Here is a 23,874-nt window from a genome sequence, read left to right on the forward strand (position 1 = left end):
TCATGTAGCATGGCAGATGTAGTGGGGTAATATTCAGTACTTCTTTCTTGTGTTTTTTAAAGTAGGGATGAAATTAATTTGGAACTTTTGTCTTAATGTTTGCCTTTGTTGAAGTTCTGAATTTTTACTTAGTTTTACTTTCATTTCATGGTTGACTGTAATTGGCTAATTGCATCAAGTGGAGCACAGTCATTGATTGTATATAAAAGATGGATGTGAGTGTGGGGTCTTGACATGAACGTGCCTTAACACTAGAACTGATGACATTTCTCTGTGTCCTCTAAGTCTTCCACAGCAGATAGATAGATAGATATAGAGATATGTATATATAAAGATTAGGGGTGCAACGATACACAAAATTCACGGTTCGGTTCGATACTTTGGTGTCACGGTTCGATATTTTTTCGATACAAAAAATGTTCATGCTTTTTTAATTTGTCATTTATTAAAATTATAAATATATATTTTAACTCAAAAGTACAGTTTTTAAATTTAATGTTGCTGAAACAACAAAGGGATAAAATAATAAATCTATCTGATCGAGAAATCACTCATCTTTGGAAAAGAGTTTATTACAGAGAAATGGCTCTTTCCAAAATAAAAGCTATACTATACGCTTCTTCTGGGCTATATTCTCAGCAGCATATTAAACATATCAGGTCCCCATAAGGAGAATCATGTGCTAACGGCTGTCTAAATGACTCGGGTAAAGTTTGTAGCATGCGTGCTTGTTGTTTTTGTCTGCTTCCACTTGTCTTTGCACTAGGATGATGTCGGCGTAAATGTGCAGTCATATTCATTGTGTTCCCACTAGTGCTGTCAGCGTTAATCTGAAACGACGTTAACGCCACAACACGGAAAATCTCCGTTAACGAGTTACCGCGGATCGCCCCGTGCGTGGGGCTGGACAGCGTCAACACGTTAACGAGCAAACTGCGCTAACGCAGTAATTCCCACCCATGTAATTGAGCATTGCGTGGCACATTCAACATACTGTTTTACTTTTGTCCATGACGCACTTACCTTCAGGGTCATACTTCACATGAAGACCAAAATAGTTCCAAAGGCGAGGTCTGAATGAGGGTGGGGGAGGTTCAATTTGCCATGTTGCAACGAGCTTAACTTCTGTCTTGCTAGCTTGTGCTGCGCTCAGTGGATCTGCTCTCGACAGTGCAGCCTAGGCGGAGTAGTCGAACGCAGATCCACTGAGCTCTCAACACAGACAGCATCGTCAGAAGAAAAGTTTATAAAATAAATTAAAAATTTTGTATTGTTCATACCTATGCGTACCGAACCGAAAGCACTGTATCGAACGGTTCAATACCGATATGAATATCATTGCACCCCTAATAAAGATGTGTGTGTGTATATATATAGAGATAGATATATATATATATAGAGAGAGATATAGAGAGATATATGAGACTGCTTAAAATATACGGTCGAAGCTTTAATGTGTTGTCTGCAGTGCATTTCAGCCCCAGTCATCTCTGTGTGTGTCCAAGGGTTCACTTTGAAGTGAACAGAGAAGAAACACAGCAGCTTTATTGGATAAGACCAAAGTTTTTTTTCAGATGAAGACCTTTGTAACTCTGTGGATTCATGAAGGAAGCCAGTAAGCCCCCTCGTGCCTTTACTCCACTTAGGAACCATGCTAAGCCTATCAACCAGTAAGCCGCACTTCATACACAACAGCCCAAGGCAAGGAAGTCCAACACTATCTGGCTCTGGTACGCAGTGATACAAAGTTACTACAAGGCCTCCGGCTAAGTGACATGTTGTCAAGCTTTTTAGGAAAATGAATTTAATTTGGATGCACACATCAACTTGAAATAGGAGTCGTACTCGGTTGTTTAGCGCTTCCCTTGAAGTGGCCAAATCAACACATTTGGGTATCATTTGAAGCCTGCTCATGTCAGGCAGAAGGAGCTGACAGCGCAGAGGGAAGCAGGGTTACTTAATTCTGTGTGAAACCAGCTTCGGGCTGGCACTGGAACCATGTGACAGCTGAGCCAGGACACGATGTGTGGGAATGTTATTAGAAGTTATCCTAGCCATTTTGTGCTTTCATTTAAAAGGCCTTTAAAAGAGTATTCACACTTCTTTGGTAAGGTTTTGTTTTCTTTTACAACACTGAGTCACTGGGAATATATTTAATGGAAGGACCTTGGCATAGGTTATAAAACAGAAACTACCTTAAGGGCCTTTTTTAGTAAGTGCACTTTTTTGTGTGTATTTTAGTCATAATATCAAACAAGCTCAGCCTACTTAATTATTAGTACAAACCAGTTGGCACAGTGAAACTTGCAGCTGTTAATCGGTGTAAAATGAAGCCTTTACTGTGATTTTTGTTTTGAAAAACATGAAATGTCAGGGATGAATGCTTTTTATACACAATACAGTCAGTTTTATATAACTGCCTTCACAAAAATCAACATTTACTTAATCTGTTGTGCTGTTGCTGCATGGAGTGTAATTACATCAATGGCTCCATCTTTCAAATGTCACTTGGAGCACCAAGAAGATCCTAGCCTGATGTAAATCCAAGCCGTGATTAACAGGGAGATGAGGAATGAATGCGAACCGGGGACAGTACAGCACTCAGCCGATTTAATTCTTACAATTTAATTTGAGCGCCTGCACAGAGCAGAGACACCGACTGAGTTTTAAACGCTTCCATCTTAATGCAAATGTGCACTTCTGCCAATGTTGATTACCTGCCTTTAGCGGCTGTCTGCAGAATGACCTTCTGTCCTCATGTCACGACTCTATTTGCTCCTTTAAGCTGCCTGTCAAACATCGAAACATTCTTCCCGAAGCTCCGGTGTGTTTGTTTGAGCATGATTAAGGAGCCACGGGCATACAAATGGATTTATGCAAAACCAAAATTTCCTGTGCATTCTACAAGATAGATGATTGACACATCAGTGTCATATGTCAGGAACAAAGATGAAAGCCTATTATTTAGATTAGGTTTAGATGTTTCATTTCATTAATACATCTCCTATCACCCATGCTCAGTCATTTCAATGCATTTGTTGCAGTAGCAGCACTCCGAAATGGCCAGCAGGTGTAGCAGTGAGGTTTCTGAATGAAGAGACAGGATGAAGAAGAGAAGAGGAGGGAGGACTGGAAGCTGCAGGCAGTGGGATTAATTGAACTGTCTCATTTAACCACCATTAATCTGTCTCTCCATGCAAATACCATATTTAACTCCGTCTTTGACCTTTTAGCATCATCTAGTGTCATTTGCAGTGGAAATGGTAAAGATTTAAGAATGCATGCTTATGTATTTAACCTTATTAGCTTGCCTAAGTCTTTACATCAGAGTAGTCCCATTACCCTTAGCATCACAATTAGGAAAATCCCACGAAGCTCATTCCTCCTCCATCATCGCTTCCTTTCTACCTGCTCTCTGCAAAGGTCTGGTCACACTGCTGCTCAGCCACTCAGTTTTCTGTTATTGTTCACAGGAGCGACCACAGAGAAGCGAGGTAGCATTAAGTAGCGCCTTCACAACCTTTTAAAATCAGAGCTCTGCTGCTGTCACTTTGATGTCTGCCGAGAAAAATGCTTTTTCATTTATCACTGACAAATACCTACTTCTGCACTGTCCACCTGTTAAGGAGATTACAAAGAAGGCATGCAAGTGAACTTTAAAAAACTGCAGCTCCGAGAGAATAAATAGGGTCTGTGATTTATTTCTGTCCTCGGCATTGCTAGGGGAATTTTCCACACCTGCCTACAGAGCTAACAGTATTTCATCCCATTATTTGATCTTGCCCAAACACCTTCTAAAACAAACGGGAAAATAAAAAGCATTGGATTATGTTCTCCTTCATGTGGCTCTCTTTGACTCTGATAAAGGTTGACAAGCTATTTCAGTCGCTTCCTTTTGAATGGATTTGAACAAGAGACCAAAAGAGGCTTTAGCTGGTTTCAAATGAGCATAGGTTTGGTAACGAAACTGTGTGACAGTTGGCCTGCGTGAGGACTTCTGTTTCCCCGGCGGGACATGACACAACCAAAGCACATGATAACTCACATGGCTATATGTGGGCTGTGTAAATGGTAAAATGGACTGCACATGACTACTCAAAGCACTTCACGCTACAAGCCACATTCACACATTCACACAGTGATCCATATTCTAAACATTCAGGGCTTTTTCTGTTGCATACTTGCATGCTGATGGATGGATCGGGGGCAGAGGGGTGGACTTGCTGGGACCCACAGCTTGAGAAGAGAGTGTCTCTAATATGCAAATATCTCCATTCAAATGAGCTGAAATTGGAGCCAAATATTGTTGCTCCACTTGTATAACGGGTTGAAGCCACAAGCCAGAGTACAGTCATGTAATTTGCTAGTGGTGAGTAGATCACTGAGTATCTGTAAGTCTTAAAGCCTTCAAAAAGCACTCAGTTTAGTTCTCTTATAAAAAGCTTTAAGGGTCTTTTAAAAGTTTTATATTTCATTCACAAAGGAGGCTCTTCAACTTTTTTTTTCTTTTTAATCCAGTTTCAACTGGAACCTTGTAACTATTTTGCAACAGTAGCTGGGAAGCTTAATGACTTATCGTGGGCACCAAGTTCACCTGTACAGTTGTCACAAAGGGGGGAATGACCAGGCTTTTTTTTAGCAGAGAGGGTTTTAACATAAGCATCTATGGGGATTGACTCGCTATTGGAGGCAGCCTCAGCTTATTCATTGGTGCTGAAGATTGCCACTTGACGATTACACTAAATTTGTCATTTTGTGAAGTATCCGGTAGTTTAAATGGTTTTACTTTTAGATCATTGTTCACTTGTAAGAGTAAATGGCTTTCAACTTAATACACTTCTGACGCTGTTAGATGAGAAGCTTTCAGACTTCACATTGTCCACAACAGGCTTCATAAACGTCTCATCCGTGACTGATCAAAGCTTGTGTGGTGCATTTTGATACAGATATCACCACCTTCCCCTAAAGCATTGAGTGCGAGGGCATTAATCTAGATTAATAAATAATCTATCGCTGGGCAGGAGTGAAACTTTGTTACCAGCAACCTTAAGTGGTTTCTGCATTGCCTTGTGGAACTCTCACCTTGTGTGCCGGGCTCTGACACTTCCCCTTATTGATATCAGTGTGATTTATGAATCTCTGCTCCCCTGGCCATCCTCAAACTGGAGATGGGAGGATGATTTATCCCTGTCTGGTGCTGCAGGGCGTCTACTGTTGGCGAGATAAGGGAGGAGGCTCTGACTAAACGAGCTTTCAGCCTGAGTAGCTTCATTCCTTTTTGTGTGTGTGAATGTTTTCTCTCCTGTTTTAATGAACAAGTCCATCTGCTGGGTGCCACCATCTTCACCTTACTTCTTCTCCGTGGACCTTGAGAGCAAAAGATAAAGCGGAAGAACCCAGTCGATTGTGGGTGACTCGGCTTCGATTGTACAGCTTTCATAGGATAAATATTCTGAATGCATGCTTTCTCTGAAGCCTGTCTTTGTTTGATTAAGGTCTGACATTTGTGTTTCCCAGTCACAACTCCGGATTGTACTATAATTGCTTGAAGCTGAGGTCCTCGGAGAGGTCGCCCTTTGTCATTCTCATACTGTTTTCTTCACTGTGCTTTGTCCACTAAAATATTTTCTCCTCTTGGCAGAGCAAAATTGAGTCGTATTTCTTTCACGGATGACTCCTAATTACCTATATTTAGGACAAGTCTTATTATACGTTTAAGAAGAAAATTGGATTTTACCCTAAAATTTTCTGCTCGTTCACATATCTGAAAGATTTAGTCCGATTGGGTAGCACCAAAAGCCTGTGCTTTTTTTTTTAAACGACACAATTTCGATCCATTTCAGTTGAAATCCTCCCTCTGCTCTGTGTCTGATGTAACGTCTGTGTTACAGGTAATCACAGTAAGAGCTCTCCCCCAGGAAACAAGTGTCCTCACTAATTCTACGATTGTGTCTGTGTTGCTTCCTCTTCAATGAGTTTTAATTTGAAGGCCACGGTAACAAGAGATAAATCCTATTGGGCGCCCTGCAATGCTGGCCTTTGCCATCACCGGCCCCATTAAAGGATACTTTATTGATTGTAAATAGGCTTAGTAATTAATGGAGAGTCACGGCGGTTCTCAGGCTCAGAGGAACGTCTGCACCTGCTGCTAGTAGGATTTCTTTTATGTTTAAAAAATTTAGATGGCATTGGTGATTAAAAATGTAATCCATTCCACAGGAAAGTTGCTTTATGAGGGGCCCAAGTTAATCCTCTAATAATAATAACTCTGGTTTCTCAAGATTATGCCATGACTAAGTAATTCCTCAAGCTAGGCTTATAGATAAACCTACATATTTAAATAATTAGGCCCACTTTACCTGCCTGGCTCAAAAGGCACATTAGAGACCTGCTCTGTAGAGGCCCAATCCAGCCTTTGATATTCATGCTTCCAAATGGACTCCTCCGTGCCTGTATTTTATATTTAATCAGAACAAACAAGTGTGCTGCTCGTGGTGACCGGAGCAGATGAAAGTGGCTCATTGTGCAGGCACAGTGAATGTGCCTTTAAGTGGTTGTTAACGCACAGGAGGAGCATTACGCCTGAGCTGTGGAGGATCCTGAGATGGGCTGCATCCGCTTACGCACATTATCTGTGAAAGCATGCTGCTTCTTGGCTTCCCTTCACAAAGGCCGGTACACAGGGTCGGAGAGAGTGGGAATGAGAGATGTGTATGCTTACACCCTCAGATGAAACGTTGCTTCAGCTGTGTATATGGGTACATTTTTGTCCGTGTGCGCTCGTCTCTGTTTGGCAACCCGCGTGTGCGTGTGTGTGCGTGTGTGTGTGCATGCTCGGTTGCCTACTCAGTATGCTGTCTTCTAAGATTCCAAACATTGATTGCCTCCTCTAGACAGCAATATCTCTCCCTATTTTCTCCTTTGGCAGTTTGTAGAGTGCTATAGTTTTGCCTGGTTACCTCCCAGTTATACATATGGAAACATATTTCAGGGCTAGACTGTAAAGCCCTCTGTATTTCATCCCTGCTGCATTGTGAGCAGCTGACATAAAGCTCCAGTATACTTACTGAGTCATGGCTTTTTGAGATTCTGATTTAGCATTATAATCACAGAATGCCTTCTGGCCTGTAAGCTAGCTGAACCAGACATAATAAGCTGTTCTCTGCTCATATTTTATGCTGAGGTGAAGTAGTGGTGAGTTGCATGAATACTAGCATTGAGGCCCCTGTGCAGGCCCTCTTATATCTGTAGAGATATGGGTGCATGCCACTAGATCTGACCTGCTGCCACCTTACACTCTCTTATCACTGTCTACATCTTGTCATGCGGGAGCATGTGATTCATACCAATGAGTGGTTTCTGTTCTGAGGGAAGGGCTTGCATGGTTCTACATGACAAAGAAAAACACACACTCCTCAGTGCTGTATGCTCTATTTAGACTAGCAAACGGTGTCTTCTCGACGACATCTCCTAGTGAATGAGTCAGATCTCAAAGTATCTAGGAGAAATATATACATCTCTTTGTTGATGGTAATTAACAGTGTGAAAAGAGCTTTTATTAAGCAAGACTGGACTGTAAAAATCTGGATTATTCCAGTCAGCCCACACTAAGATGTAGCTATCGGTGGTATGTGTCACTGCTCAGTCACCTTGAACCAACAGTGCTGCTTTTGACGTGACTAATGCTTTTCATCTATCCCTCTGGTAGGTGTAAGGATCACTTGTGTCACTGCATTATAAAGCAGCTGCAGTGATTGCTGTGATTAAGGTGACTTTTAACAAGTTCTTTCCCACAGCTGAGGAAAGCTGTAAGTTATGTAGTCATTCAGTAGTTTAACAGTCATGGAGCTTGCAGAGGTGAGATGAATAAAGTTGGGAGAAAAATAATATGGCATCATGAGATTCTTAGAAGAAGGGGCAAACTGCTAAAAGAAGGCAAAGAGGTTTGTATCAGCATTGACTGTTAGACCCACAGAGTCCATTATTAATTGATAAAATATGTGAAATTAATAGAAATTCCAGAGCTGTTTGTATGTGGAAAAGATGATTGCACCCGTTGTTACATGATAAATGATGAATTAACTGTGTATAAACAGGCAGTTCAATTTAATTAGCCACACTCTGGCAGGAGCACTGCCAGACCTGTTGAATCCAGGAATCACATAAATGGAACATGTCTGATGAATCGAAGCAGACTAAAAGATCTCAAAAGTAACACATCATGGTACAATCTAAGGAAACTCAAGAGTAGATGAGAAACAAAGTCACTGAGACTACAAAGGGCTATAAAGCTTTTGGGACTCCAGCAAACCATGGTGAGAGCCATTATCCACAAATGAGGAAAAACGGAAACAGTCGTGAATGTTCCCAAGAATGACCAACCTACCAAAATGAACGACTCATCCAGGAGGTCACAAAAGAACCTAGAACATCATTTGACGAACCGCAAGTTTCATTTACCTCCGTTAATGTAAGTGTTTGTGATTCAGTAAGAAATAGACTGGGAAATAATTGTATCCATGAAAGTGCTTCAAAGTGAAAACCACTGCTCACCTAAAAAATCACAAAGGCTCATCTCACTTTTACCAAAACAAATAACTTGGTGATTCACAAGACTATTATACTATTATTAAATATTCTGTAGACTGAAAAGTCCTGGACGACTCGCTGTAATTAATGAAACCATGAATTCTGCTCTGTAAATCTTAAAGGGAAATGTCCTACCTTGAAGCTCAACCTCGCTTGAGTTATGATTGGAAACACACCAGCAAGCCCACCTGTGAATGGCTAAAGTAAAGCAACAAACAAAACAAAGGTTTTGGATTGACCTAGTCAAAGTGTGGACTTTACTCAGATTTAGATGCTTTAGCGTGACCTTAAATGGGCTAATCGGGCTTGACAGTCCTCTAATGTGGCTCATTCAAACAAGATAGTCGACCAAAATTCTTCCATCTTGTTCCAAAGGGTGGCACAGCTAGTTATTATGTTTACTTTAATTTTTCACATAAGATCAAGTAGGTTTGGCTTTTTTTCCTTAATAATTAAAATCATTATTAAAAACAGTATTTTGTATTTACTCTAATTTCTTTGATTTGAAACATGTAAATGTAACAAATATGCAAAAAAAGAGAGAAAGAAATCAGGAAGGGGGCAAAAACGTTTCACAGCGCTGTATAATTATTACAAATAGTGTTAGACATGTTACATTCTTTGAGGATACATTTGCCTGTAGCATCTGCTAACTTGCAGTTAGTCAGTTATCCATATAACCACATCAGGTGGTAATACCAAGCTCATGAGAAGTGAGCAAATGCATCATCTGGGCAAAAATAAAAAGGAGGCCTTTCCTTGAATCATTCATTTTATGGCTTATTATTTATTCCGAGGAACTTGTCACACACTGACTGGGAGACACTTCAGTGCTTGGTAAATGAGGTCGGATGTATTTGCATTTATCAACAGCAAGAGGCTGTTTTTATGAGCAGTGGCAGATCCAAGTATACAAAAAAAGATAAAATATTAAAAATGTCATGAATCACATTTTGTTGGCCTCGATCACACCCTGGGCAGAGGATACAGATATTTACTGACACTGTGATTGACTGGGGAGACGACTGGAGTGGTAACTGCTGTCAGCTGTGTTATTGGATGCACAAGCTTATCAGACATCAAGATCCTCTGTCACTGCAGGTGATATCTCGATTTCTCTACGTACAGTGGGGCAAAAAAGTATTTAGTCAGCCACCGATTGTGCAAGTTCCCCCACTTAAAATGATGACAGAGGTCAGTAATTTGCACCAGAGGTACACTTCAACTGTGAGAGACAGAATGTGGAAAAAGAAATCCATGAATTCACATGGTAGGATTTGTAAAGAATTTATTCGTAAATTAGGGTGGAAAATAAGTATTTGGTCACCTTAAACATGGAAAATCTCTGGCTCTCACAGACCTGTAACGTCTTCTGTAAGACGCTTTTCTGTCCCCCACTCGTTACCTGTATGAATGGCACCTGTTTGAACTCATCATCTGTATAAAAGACACCTGTCCACAGCCTCAAACAGTCAGACTCCAAACTCCGCCATGGCCAAGACCAAAGAGCTTTCGAAGGACCTGCACCAGACTGGGAAGAGTGAATCTACAATAGGCAAGCAGCTTGATGTGAAAAAATCAACTGTGGGAGCAATCATCAGAAAATGGAAGACATACAAGACCACTGATAATCTCCCACGATCTGGGGCTCCACGCAAGATCTCATCCCGTGGGGTCAAAATGATCATGAGAACAGTGAGCAAAGATCCCAGAACCACACGGGGGGACCTGGTGAATGACCTGCAGAGAGCTGGGACCAAAGTAACAAAGGTCACCATCAGTAACACACTACAACGGCAGGGAATCAAATCCCGCAGTGCCAGACGTGTTCCGCTGCTGAAGCCAGTGCATGTCCAGGCCCGTCTGAAGTTTGCCAGAGAGCACATGGATGATACAGCAGAGGATTGGGAGAATGTCATGTGGTCAGATGAAACCAAAGTAGAACTTTTTGGTATAAACTCAACTCGTCGTGTTTGGAGGACGAAGAATACTGAGTTGCATCCCAAGAACACCATACCTACTGTGAAGCATGGGGGTGGAAACATCATGCTATGGGGCTGTTTTTCTGCCAAGGGGACAGGACGACTGATCCGTGTTAAGGACAGAATGAATGGGGCCATGTATCGTGAGATTTTGAGCCAAAACCTCCTTCCATCAGTGAGAACTTTGAAGATGAAATGAGGCTGGGTCTTCCAACATGACAATGATCCAAAACACACCGCCCGGGCAACAAAGGAGTGGCTCCGTAAGAAGCATTTGAAAGTCCTGGAGTGGCCTAGCCAGTCTCTAGACCTCAATCCCATAGAAAATCTGTGGTGGGAGTTGAAAGTCCGTGTTGCTCGGCGACAGCCCCAAAACATCACTGCTCTCGAGAAGATCTGCATGGAGGAATGGGCCAAAATACCAGCTACTGTGTGCAAACCTGGTAAAGACCTATAGTAAACGTTTGACCTCTGTTATTGCCAACAAAGGTTATGTTACAAAGTATTGAGTTGTATTTTTGTTATTGACCAAATACTTATTTTCCACCCTGATTTACGAATAAATTCTTTACAAATCCTACCATGTGGATTCATGGATTTTTTTTTCACATTCTGTCTCTCACAGTTGAAGTGTACCTCTGGTGCAAATTACTGACCTCTGTCATCATTTTAGGTGGGGGAACTTGCACAATCGGTGGCTGACTAAATACTTTTTTGCCCCACTGTATGTTGGTACTTGCAAGAAAGATGCTTATTTGAGGATCTGCAGAAAGTCCTGAAAGTTCTCCTCACTATTGCCAACTTTATTTACCCATTTTTATCCAAATTTTTGGGGGGGGGGGAGAGAGAGTTTTAGGTCAAACTTTTGGTACTTTTTGGGGAAGAGAGATCCAAGTTTTGCCCAGTGGCTGTGAGGTCTTGCTTTTCCACACTAGGCAGCTCATTCAGTTGGCAGCTGATATTGACGTAAATGAGGTGTACATGTGAACTAACCTTCTCGCTGAGTGATAATTATACATGTAAATATTACTGAAGTCATATAACACTTATCTCTAACCTGTGTATGCTGTTTATATCAAATGGTGGGGTCATACAGTCGGCATTTAAGCTGTGAAGAGCAGTAGGCTAGAAATGATGCAGACGTTTCTGCTGATGAGAGCCACGTTTGGCCAAGTATATTTTTCTCTGATTGCAGTCAACTGCAGTATATATGAGCGCAGAGTAGGAGATAACAGATGTGAGATTTAGCAGAATGCAAATACGACTCGATGATATCATGGATAATTTAATTTGCAAATGACATCATTCAAGCAGGCTTTAACTTTCATATGAAATCAGCAACATTTTGGCAACATACAGGGTAAATGAATCCACGTCTTTGCATCTTGTTTTGATCAGTCTGTTTCAGTCAGAGGGCGCTTGTGACTTCTAACATGTGGCTCTTATTTACAGCTAAACATCGAGCCAGTTTAAACACCGCTCATATTTTATGCTGCGCTTGAGTAATTGTTGCTGAAGAGAGTTGCTTAGATGACCCTGCACAAGCTAGAAATGATCGTGCATCCCTATAGATCTGACTTGTGGCCACCATACCATACCGCTCTCTGTACATCTTTTGAGAGCATGTGATTTATGCTAATGACCATAGGGGGACTTTGCATGGTTCTGCATGATAAAAATCACTCCTTGTTGCTGGTTTGTTTATTTAAACTATGTCTTCTCATTTGCATTTCCTGGGAAATGAGTCAGATTTCAAAGTGTCATAGGATAAATAATGTGCAAGTTCTACTTGTTGTTGATGATTTAAATCGGTGTGGATAGTAGAAACCTGGATTATTCATTCAGGTAAACTAAAATGTAGCTATTTATATTACGTATCTCTCCTCAGTCACCTTGAACCAACACGGCTGCTTTTGATGTGACTAAAGCTTTTTATCTATCCCCCTGCTAGGTGTAACGATCACAATCTTATCAGACATCAGGCTCCTCTGTCACTGCAGCTGATATCTGGACTTCTCTTGGTATCCACTTATGAGCAAGAAAGACACTCATTTATTTAGTCATCTGCGAGCAAACCCAGCCAAACTCGCTCAGAAGGTGTCCGAGGGACAAAAATAATAATCGCACATATAGAAAAAGTCCGAGTGCTGAAAAATGATTAGACAGTCACCACTTATGGTATTTGAAACAGTAAACAAACCCAGCTGGAGCCATCTAAAGTGATTTGAAGTTGGGCATGGTCTGATTCTGGCAGCTCCCTCCAGTTGTTTAGATCAACTTATTTTTCAGTCTATTTTCTTCCCCCCCCCCCCCCCCTGCACTTGAGCTAAACTCAAAATTGGCACCTGCCACGGCGTCATTCAGTTTTCAATCTTGTTGAGACATACGGCTTCAGACTACAGAAAGCCAGTCTGGTACATTTGACGAAATCAAAGTGAAACTAGAAAAATTTGCATTTCCTGCGAAAATGCAGTGTGGATGCCTTAACGGCTGAAGATATCTGCTGAAAAACGCTGAAAAAGTTGAAACAAAAAAAAAAAAAAAAAAAATGCCCTGAGCAGGATTCGAACCTGGCCCACCTGGTCAAAGGACAGCTATTTAGCTCACTGAGCCAAACACTTTCTCACAAAGAAAAGGTGGAGAGATTGACAATTGTGCTAGCAGAATTTGGGCAAAAAAAAGGGGGTGAAAATTCTGCTGAAAAGAGTTCAATCAGCAGAATTTCTGCTGAAAAGAGGTGAATGAGCAGAATTCTGCTGAAAAGAGTTTTTTTCTGAAAACAGCAGAAAAAACTGAAAATTTTGCTGAAAAGAGTTGAATGAGCAGAATTCTGCTGAAAAGAGGTTTTTGCTGAAAAAGAGCTGAAAAAGTTTGGATTTGTGCTGAAAAGGGGTTAAAAAAACTGAAAATTTTGCTGAAAAGGGGTGAAAAAAATGAAATTTGTGTTGAAAAGAGTTTAAAAAAAGTTTAACTGTTAAGTGAAAGAAATGTTGCCATAAGCTGGATTTGAACCCAGGCCTCCCAGTCTGAGAACGGATGCTTATCTCACTGAGGTAAAACACAGCTCAGCCCATCATGCAAAATCAGTGACCACATTGATAATGTGTTCCATTCATTTCAATGGTCAAAAGTCATAACACACATCAGCAGAAATAGCAGAATTTTTTAAAGTTTAAACATAGCATTTCTGCTAAAACTTAGTATTTATACTAAATAATATTTTTTTCCTGCCAAATCATAGCATTTGTGCTGGAACACAGAAAGTTCCACCAAATCATACAATTTGTACTAAAACATTATTTATGATTTAGCAGAAACATTGGGACTTGGTAGAAATACTATGATTTACATGAAATACTTTGACTTAGCAGAAGTACTACAATCTAGGAAAAAAGTACTAAAGCATAGCAGAAATTCTATCATTGAGCAGAATTACTAGGATTTAGAAGAAATACTAAGATTTGGCACAAACACTGATGTGGCTCAAGAACCTTTATTGTGCAGTTATACTATGATTTGGAAGAAATACTATACTTTGGCACAAATACTATGATTTGGAAGAAATACTATGTTTTAGCACAAATACTATGATTTGGCTCAAATACTATAACTATCCTCAGTCAGAAGGAGAGGCTGACATCCAGGGATTAGATTACCACAGGTGGAGTTTATTGCGGTCAGATGGATGGTACAGGGAGGTATGGCATACAGTAGGAGGATGTGGAGAGGTGATATGGTGTGGTTTCTATGATTAAGAACAGGGTATGCATTACAACATGCATACAGATTAAAGATTAAGAAAACTGGTAACAAATTCCTCCACTACAAATCAGTCTGATGCCACTTTTTACAGGGTTCCCGTTTACTAAGGCACTACCCAAAAGGCGCCACAAGAGGGCACTCCAACACAAGAGATGACCTATTTACACTGATGCACTTAGTAAACAGCCCCTACTTAGCCACTACATAATACAGTGATATTACAGTATACAAATTCACACGAATACTATGATTTGGCAGAAATACTATGACTGAGTAGTAATACTATAACATAACAGATTTCCTAAAAAAACTATTAAATTGCAGTAATTCTATGTCTTGGCAGAGATACTACGTTTTAGCACAAATACTATAACAACGCAGAAATACTATGACTTAGTAGTAATACTATAACATAACAGTTCAATGTTCTTGCACAAATACTACAATATGGCAGAAATACTATGTTTTGGCACAAATACTGTGATTTGGTATAAATACTATGATTTGGCACACATACTATATTCCGCAGATACACTATAACATAACAGATATTCTACAACTTAGTACTAATACTATAACATAACAGAATTATTATTTGGGCACAAATACCACGATTTGGCAAAAATACTATGATTGGGTACAAATACTATGATTTGGCAATAATACTGCATTTTAACACAACTACTGAGATTTAATTGAAATACTATGATTTAGAAGAAATACTATTACTCCATACAAATACGATACTTTGGGACAAATACTATGTTTTGGTTCTAATACTATGATGTGCAACAAATACTATGATTTGGCACAAGTACTATGATTTAGTACAAATACTATGATTTGGCAGAAATACTATGACTTAGTAGTAATACTATAACATAACAGATTTCCTAAAAAAAAACTATGAAATTGCATTAATTCTATGACTTGGCAGAGATACTACGTTTTAGCACAAATACTATAACAACGCAGAAATACTATGACTTAGTAGTAATACTATAACATAACAGTTCAATGTTCTTGCACAAATACCACAATATGGCAGAAATACTATGTTTTAGCAAAAATACTGTGATTTGGTGTAAATACTACGATTTGGCACACATACTATATTCCGCAGATACACTATAACATAACAGATATTCTACGACTTAGTAGTAATACTATAACATAACAGAATTATTAATTGGGCACAAATACCACAATTTGGCAAAAATACTATGATTGGGTACAAATACTATGATTTGGCAATAATACTGCATTTTAACACAACTACTGAGATTTGATTGAAATACTATGATTTAGAAGAAATACTATTACTCCATACAAATACGATGCTTTGGCACAAATACTATGATTTGGCACAAGTACTATGATTTAGTACAAATACTATGATTTGGCAGGAATACTCTGATTTGGCAGAAATACTCTGATTTAGCAGAAGTACTATCTTTTGGTAGAAATTCCTGCTAAAAGATACTATTTCTGCGTTTTAGCAGAAATAATGTAATTTGGCATAAATACTATGATTTGGCATAAATACTATGCCTTAGTAGTAATACTATAACATAACAGAATTATTAATTGGGCACAAATACCACGATTTGGCAAAAATGCCATGATTCAGCACAAATATGATGACATGGCAAAAATACTATGATTGGGTACAAATACTATGATTTGGCAATAATACTGCATTTTAACACAACTACTGAGATTTGATTGAAATACTATGATTTTGAAGAAATACTATTACTCCATACAAATACGATGCTTTGGGACAAATACTATGTTTTGGTTCCAATACTATGATGTGCAACAAATACTATGATTTGGCACAAGTACTATGATTTAGTACAAATACTATGATTTGGCAGAAATACTATGCCTTAGTAGTAATACTATAACATAAGGGATATACTATGGTTTTGCAGACATACTATGTTTTTGCACAAATACCATGATTTGGCACAAATGCTATGATTTAGCAGAAATACTATGAATGGGTACAAATACTATGATTTTGCAATAATACTGCGTTTTAACAACAACTACTGAGATTTGATTGAAATACTATGATTTAGAAGAAATACTATGACTCCATACAAATACGATGCTTTGGCACAAATACTATGATTTGGCACAAGTACTATCATTTAGTACAAATAATGTGATTGGGCAGAAGTACTATGTTTCAGTACAAATACTATGATTTGGCAGGAATACTCTGATTTAGCAGAAATACTATGTTTTAACATAAATACTATCTTTTGGCAGAAATTCCTGCTAAAAAGGACTATTTCTGCTTTTTAGCAGAAATACTGTAATTTGGCATAAATACTATAATTTGGTATAAATACTGTGATTTGGCACATATAATATATTCAGCACATATACTATAACATAACAGAAATATTATGATTTGGCCCCAAAACCATGATTTTGCACAAATACCATGATTTGGAAAATATACTATGATTTTTCAAAAAATACTATGATTTAGCAGAAGTACTAAGATGTAGTAGAAGTACTTTGCTTTAGCAGAAATACTATGATTGAGGAGTAATACCTAAACATAGGAGAAATATTGATACACAGACACACATACACAGACAGTAAAGGGAACAGGAGCTGTTGAGAGTCTGGGCTTGGTATATGTAGGTCAGTTAAATTAGCTGCACCTGCTGTAGTCAGCCCTTACACACGCAGACACAGAGAGAGGTGTGAGTTTTCTTCAGTGTATTTCTGACATTCAGGATTCCCCTCGAACAAATGGCCATAATTTCCTAACCGTAGAGGCTAGAACGGTCATTCAGACATTGTTTTGTTCAGAAGAGATGGGGGAATCTTCAGGTCTTCATAATTCAGAGATAAAATATAAATTATTAAAGATATATGACTTGTAATACACTGTAACTGAGTAGAGGCGAAGCAAAAACTGCCTTGACTTGCTCTCAAACAACCTTTGGTAACTCTAAATCTATATGGAGCATCAAAATCATTCTTTCACCGTAAGAAACAGCAGGCTTTGGTGAACAGTCATGGAAATTTTCAGGGCTCTGTGGAAATCCATCAAAAAGATATGATGAGAGAAAAAAGTGACTCATTTCCAGAATTTGAAATCTGATGAAATCTGAGCGAGGGACAAATTTCCTACCCTCAAACAAGTCTAACTCATCTCAGAACGGTAATAGGTGAGAAAATAATTCTTGAATTGTGAGCATCAGGAGTGTCTGAAGATATACCGGGACAAGCCTCATGTCTTAACTTCGCTTCGTTAAGGAGATATGACAATTTGAAAATGCCTCTCATTAGAGAAATCCAGCGGTGATTTTGAACAAACTCTCCATTGAGTTTATATGGAGAGTTTTCTGACTTTGTGTTACTCTGAGGAGATTTGCAAAATAACTATGAGTCCCACAACAATGATAGGGACATTTTCTGAAAGCCAGCAAAAATACCTACGTTTTGGTGTATAATCTGTGGGGCTTGAGTGGAAATTGAGCGAGTAGCAAGAAGTTGTTTGGACATGAAGAGAAAATTCACACAGTTTCACTGTCCCCTCTGAGTTAATTGCATAGCAACCATAGCAACGCATGTATTTTCTGAAAAATCACAATTTTGCAACTGAAGACTTAAAGAGAGATAAGATGAAAACAGTAGAAGATCTGAAATAGCTGAATCATACAGGAATGGCCCAATCATTTGAGAACGTTTTAAAGTTTGAATGGAGTTTCTAGGTGAAAGTATGAGGCAGTAGTTAAGTTTCAAAGACAAGAAAGTTTTAGCAGAATTGTGGAAGTTTCCCATTCATTTCAATGGGACAAATTAAAGGAAAAAAGTGTAATATTTTAAAAAGTATAATAGTAATAAACACCAAAAGTCATAGCCGGCATAAGCAGAAAGAGCAGAACAGTTTAGAGTTTGAACGGTGAAAATAGCACAAAAATTGTGGAAGTAGATCCACGGCAAAAAGTGTACGGAAACACCCGGAATAATAAAGAATAAAGAGAAACAGGAACTCAATAGTGTGGATGCCTATTAAGGCATCCACACAATAATCGAAATCTGGGTTTGCTGTGGGACTCAACATCGTCGTCGTTTCATACTTTTTAAACTACTCTGTTGTGTGTTGCCTTGCAATCTTTGTTGTTTCCCCAGTGTTCCTTATATTTGTTAGCAGTATTATGATTCTGGAAACATTTAGACCTCCTCTCAAGGTCATTGGGGGATTGTGAAAAACATTGCTTAAGCAGCACTGGGGGAAGGAGAAGGAGGGCTTTTTGAGAGCTTTTCCATGTCCTCGTCTTTGAGGTATTTTTTTTCTTTCTTTCTCTTTTTTTTTTTTTGTTGTTGTTTGGGTCGAAAGCCGGCTTCTCAGCTGGAGCCTGTCTGTGGGGCTTTGCTGAGTCACTCCCATCTAATGGAGAACATCTGCTGCCATACTTTTTACTATCAGGACTCACAGCAGAGATACGTGAGCCCGTGAAGGGAGTGGAAGGAGGTGTAGGGGGTGGGGGATTAGTTGGCTAGAGCAAGCTGTAGTTTTAAAATGAATGAATGTTATGGTTTAATACAGATGTCCTCATCTTTCATCATCTGAAATACAAAGGAATCCTCTAACTTGACCAACCCTAATGGTCCTTTGTCTCTCAGAACGGAACCGGTACATCTGATAGATATTTTTACCTATTTTTGTTGTTGTTTATAGAGGGTTCATTAGTAAAAAGAACCATAACTTTTGGTTTGAAATTTGAAGGGTCGGTGGTGAAGAGGTGTAGAAGTGCTTTTATAAGTGGCCTGTAACACAAGCTATAAGACAAGTGTATAAATAACTTCAGTTTTTCATGTCGTACTTTCTATGAAGGCTTAATGAAGTTTGAAGTTTGCACATGTAGCTTATGAGGCTGTTATTTATGGAAGGACAGTCTTTTTAATACATAATTTCCACCATCTGTAATCTTAAGTACTGTACCCATATATATATATATATACTTGATCTTTATTAATGTTCCTGTCCTACAAAATACTGTAAACCTTAAGGCTCGTCTTTTTTTTTTTTGGTTGCTTCCCTCTAGCCACGTCTCACTCTGCAGGCTTTATCTCATAGTCATGTTGTCCATAGTTTATGAATGAAAAACAATAAAAGCATTTTTTCGCTTTTTAGGAAGTATAGTGAAACCCGTGGTGCTTCCTTCTATTCTTCCCTAATTGCTTTGAAGCATTTGATCTAGCACTTGATGACATAGATAAGATTGGGTATACATGAATGGGATTTCCCCAGCTTCAATCTTCTCTCATTAATCCCCATTAATGTTTTTGAAGGTTCTTTATTCTCTCCTGCTTTGAGAATGTAGCTCTGTGGTTCTGCTTTGATAGCCATGATAATGTTTTTAACTGTTCAAGCCCTTAAAAAAAAAAAGTCAGATCCTGTTAGTCGTAGTTGCAAATGCTCCGAATTTTCAGCCCCTCTTTTAAATTCTGGTCAAATAGAGCACTTGTTACATGTCACTCTCTGACTGTCTGTCAAATAAGATTCTCCTAAGCAAACCTAAACATCAGTTGTATCTTACGGAATACAGCTGGTGGTGCTTGAAGTGCCCTTGGAAATATTAATATTTATCTTCTGTCTTTTCTTTCTCCAACAGATTCTTCTGTAGTCGAGTCCAGGGCATCTGCTGCAGTCATGTTTAGAAACAGCTTGAAGATGCTGCTGACGGGGGGGAAGGCAAATCGCAAGAGTCGCAGCAGTGGTGAGTCTGTCTTGTGATGCCAGCCACAAACAATGATGCATCTGCCTGTCAACACACAGAAGGTGTTGGCTAGCTCTGTCTGTGTATTTTTAGGAAGCGAGCACATGCGAGTTCAGAGGATGAAACATATTTTGAACTTGTTGCTGATCAAAATCTATCAAATGTTTTCAGATTTCCAAAATAATACTGTCGTTTTTAAGGTAGTGAGCATGTAGGTCCTTCTAAGCAACCTGCAGAACTGGCCACTGTTCTTCTGTGGATTTAGGCTTTCTTGGTTTCTTCCGTCCACGTAATCCCAGAGACACGCCTGACTGACGTACGGAACTGTGGCCAGTTTCACAAAGATGCATTCTGACTACTAATTACATAAAATAACTGATCAGACTTCATAATCTCTGAATGAATCCTTTAGAAAAAGCACTTTATCCTCTGAATTCTGGTTAGCAGAAAATGTTTGAATAAAATAAGAGGAGAAACACAGATACTGAAAAATGGTACCGAGGTGTCATAAGTGATTAGAAAGAAATGTCCTGCTTTCTGTTAGAGCAGTAGCTAGGTGGCTAATGATTTAATGTTGCAGCTTACAGGATGCTACCAGCAAGGTCTGAAAAGTGAAGCTAACATGGAAAAGCCTTAAAGCTGTGTTACTTTGAATGTGGGCATGTGGTTGCAAATATACTTCAGTCCTGTAGAAGTCAATTTATTGGTCAGTGTAGGTGTCACTTGTTCAGGCTAAGTTAGCCTTGCGGTAGATCAAGATCTAATCCTTCATACCAGTTTAAACTGTCTTTGTGAAAGCAGGCCCAGGGCTTTGTGGGGTTCTTACCATCTGTTGCTGAACTCTGCCTTGTTCCACTTGTTTATGACTCTATGTTGGGAATCCTTTGCCAGTTTTGGACTGATAATTTACCCGTCTGATAGTATTGGATTAATGTATAACAATTGATGCATCTAACATTCAAGAGATCAAGAGTTTTGCACAGCGGTGTTCATACAAACCACAGCAGTGTTCTTCTGCTCCTCGAATAGCTTAACCTCCTGCCGTCAGTTGAAGCGTGCTTTTGGTCATGCCGTGCTGCACCGTGAAGAGCTTTGTTTCTATTGTACATTCACAACAGGGGATTTCTGAGCTGGCCTCGGTTGTTTAGCTTTGCACAGCCATAATATGTTGCTTCAACCTTGAACTCAGTCGGCTCTCTTGGCACCAGTTGAGTTGCCCTTTATATTTTTTGTTTGATTTTTTGAAAGTGTAGGTTTCACCATTGTTTTGTCGCTGGGGAGGTTGTTTAACAACAGGTGGTGTGTGCTATCCTTCATCCAACGAATAAAAACCCTTGTGTGTAAAGATTGTTTCCTGTGCTGTACTGTCAGAGCTGTAAAACTGACACAGTGTTACTTCTGGGCCAAGTGCATCACTTCCTGCAGAGCCTCCCACTTCTCACCCACTTTTGGCAGTTTGCGTAATTTGCAGGAAGTTGTGATTTTTCTATTTTACTATTGTCATGAATCAGCATTGCTGTATAATGCATGGTGGGGTGTTTGTATCGTGCACAGGGCATCTCTGAGTCTTGAGGAGTCTTATGAGGCATTAAAAAGTCTTAAATTTGATTCTCAAAGGTCATGAGTAATTTGTCTGCTATCCTGTAGACATTTGCATTAGTTGCCATGGCGAGAACACTTCTTTGGATTCCAGACTCTAAATTTGAAAGAAGAAATTTTTTTTTTTTTTCAAAAAGCACATCATCTAATTGTTTCATAAGACAAGTGCTTATAAAAGGGTCAAACAGATCCAGCATTGCAAACAGACTCCCACACACTGTCATTAACTATTTGCCAAATAAATATATATACACAAAGAGAAGTGTCATATAAGCAATGGCTGTAATCTTACACTCACGGTAAACAGTTTACATACGGTAAAAAGTATAAACACCAAATGTGGTTTTAATTCATGTCATAAATAAAGTGAGAAATTAAAAACACTGTCTGCCTGTTAAAGGTCAACTATTGAAACGTTGCAAGTGCAGGAGTCTGTGTGCAACACTCAATAATTCTAACTGTCATAGCTTGGGATAGCTTTGACTATTGATTGTGCACAGTTACTCTGATTTGACTTTTGTACCTGCTGATTCAGTGATTCCTATTGGGAAGCCTTTCCATATGTTGTATATAAAAAGAAAAACTGATTTGACTTTGTAGTCTGAAAAGTGAAGCCTCCAGTTTTTCTGAAGCTATCATTAGGCTCATTTGACCTCTGACCTCAGTAGATGCTTTGGATAAGTACATAGTTTCAGTCAATAGTTTCAAGTCACAGTGAATACAACATGAAGTTCGCCTTGCAAATTGTGGCCCCACAAGGAAGAAAATAAGCCATGTAGTGGGTCCAAGCTTTCTTTGATAAGTTGCTAACTTATGAACACGGTGTCTTCAGTTAGTCTGTCAAATCAACCTCACTTTTTGCATCTGGTTTCAGAAAACCAAGATGACAACAACCAAAATGCCAAAACTGGGGTCTCAAAACAGGACTTCACAAACTAATGGATGATGTCAAAGTGGCTATCAATTTTCTTCTCCGCAAGGCTTCAAGGTTCAAGTAGTTGAAAAACATACCTCCTCTCTGCTTTGCTTTCCGTGTGTTTATGTGTTAGGTTGAGAGGAGATCAAGCAGCTGTGCATCACTGAAGTACCCTCCAGTGTTTTGATATCAGTTGCTCTCGCTTTGCAGGGAATCTTCTCCTCCCAGCAATGCAGTGCGGTGCACTTCGTATAGTCTCTTCAACGGCAACATCTGTACTCTGAAACTTCCTACATTTTATAGCACGTATGCACATCCTCTAATATACAGGTGTCTGCACTGACGCCGCTGCTGCTTGAATAATTTATTTTAACACATAATTTAAATGTTTTAAGCTGCTACATAACTTTCAAGGACATAAGGAGAGGTGGTAACACCCTTATCTGCCTACGACAGACAGGGAGCGCTTAAAACTTGTATTGTGTGGATGCGCTTCCTGCTGAAATTAGTCTCGTTTCAGATGGAAGATTGTGAAATAAGATGCTCGTCCTCTGTGTTTGATACGGTTTCAACGCGGCGTCTATCTTCAGGAATGCCAGAGCTCCGAAGGGGGAATAGACCCGTTAATCTGAAGGCAACACATGAGCCCACTGTCCCTTGATCTTCACTGCAGAAATAGTTTGAGCCCCAAGTTATTAAGCTGATGAATGGCAGTTTTTAAATTGAATAACACAGATAAGCTGCTCTGATTGCGATGAGGCTGAATTTCACAAATCTGTATCGTGACACACTCGGGGAATGGGGCATTATCTGTCAGGGAAACAACATTGTGTTTGCCTGTTTTGTCCTCAGACACTATCACATAAATGGTTGAATCAGTTTTCCAGCTCATTCTTCTCGGTCCAACCTCTCTGCGGTTAATCAGATGCCATTCAAGATCTGAAGCGAATGTTCACTTGAGCACACATAAGCTCACACCCCGAGATTCAGGCTTTTTAAACAAAAAGGACAAATGTCTCGGAGTTACGGCGGCAGCACTGTTTAGAAATCAGATACTAGGGTTTTCATTAAGACACTGAACAGACTGCATACACTGTGTGTATATAAGGCTTTCTTTGTGACACAGCGGCCCACTGTTACTGTAGCCAGCGGCTGTTTCATGTACAAGTGCACCCGCCTTGAAAGCCAAAAAGTGAACGAGATGGAAAATATCCCCTCGTGATCTTTGCCTCTTACGTTGTTCCTTTTAGAGTTTCTAGCTGGCATATGA

The 23,874-nt window shown here is 39.4% G+C and overlaps 1 protein-coding gene across 6 annotated transcripts in view; it reads left to right on the plus strand.

The window, feature by feature from the left end:
• tanc2b (tetratricopeptide repeat, ankyrin repeat and coiled-coil containing 2b) overlaps positions 1 to 23,874 on the plus strand; it is a 179,024-nt gene that overhangs the window by 27,894 nt on the left and 127,256 nt on the right. For all 6 annotated transcript variants that reach the window (XM_026178198.1, XM_026178200.1, XM_026178201.1 and 3 more), the window contains one exon: positions 19,985 to 20,089. In XM_026178198.1, coding sequence (XP_026033983.1) covers positions 20,023 to 20,089 — 67 coding nt within the window. In that variant the 5' untranslated portion in view covers positions 19,985 to 20,022. The remainder of the gene's footprint in view (positions 1 to 19,984; positions 20,090 to 23,874) is intronic.

This window comes from Astatotilapia calliptera, chromosome 8 (genome assembly GCF_900246225.1).
Source record: "Astatotilapia calliptera chromosome 8, fAstCal1.2, whole genome shotgun sequence".
In the NCBI taxonomy this organism is placed as follows: domain Eukaryota; kingdom Metazoa; phylum Chordata; class Actinopteri; order Cichliformes; family Cichlidae; genus Astatotilapia; species Astatotilapia calliptera.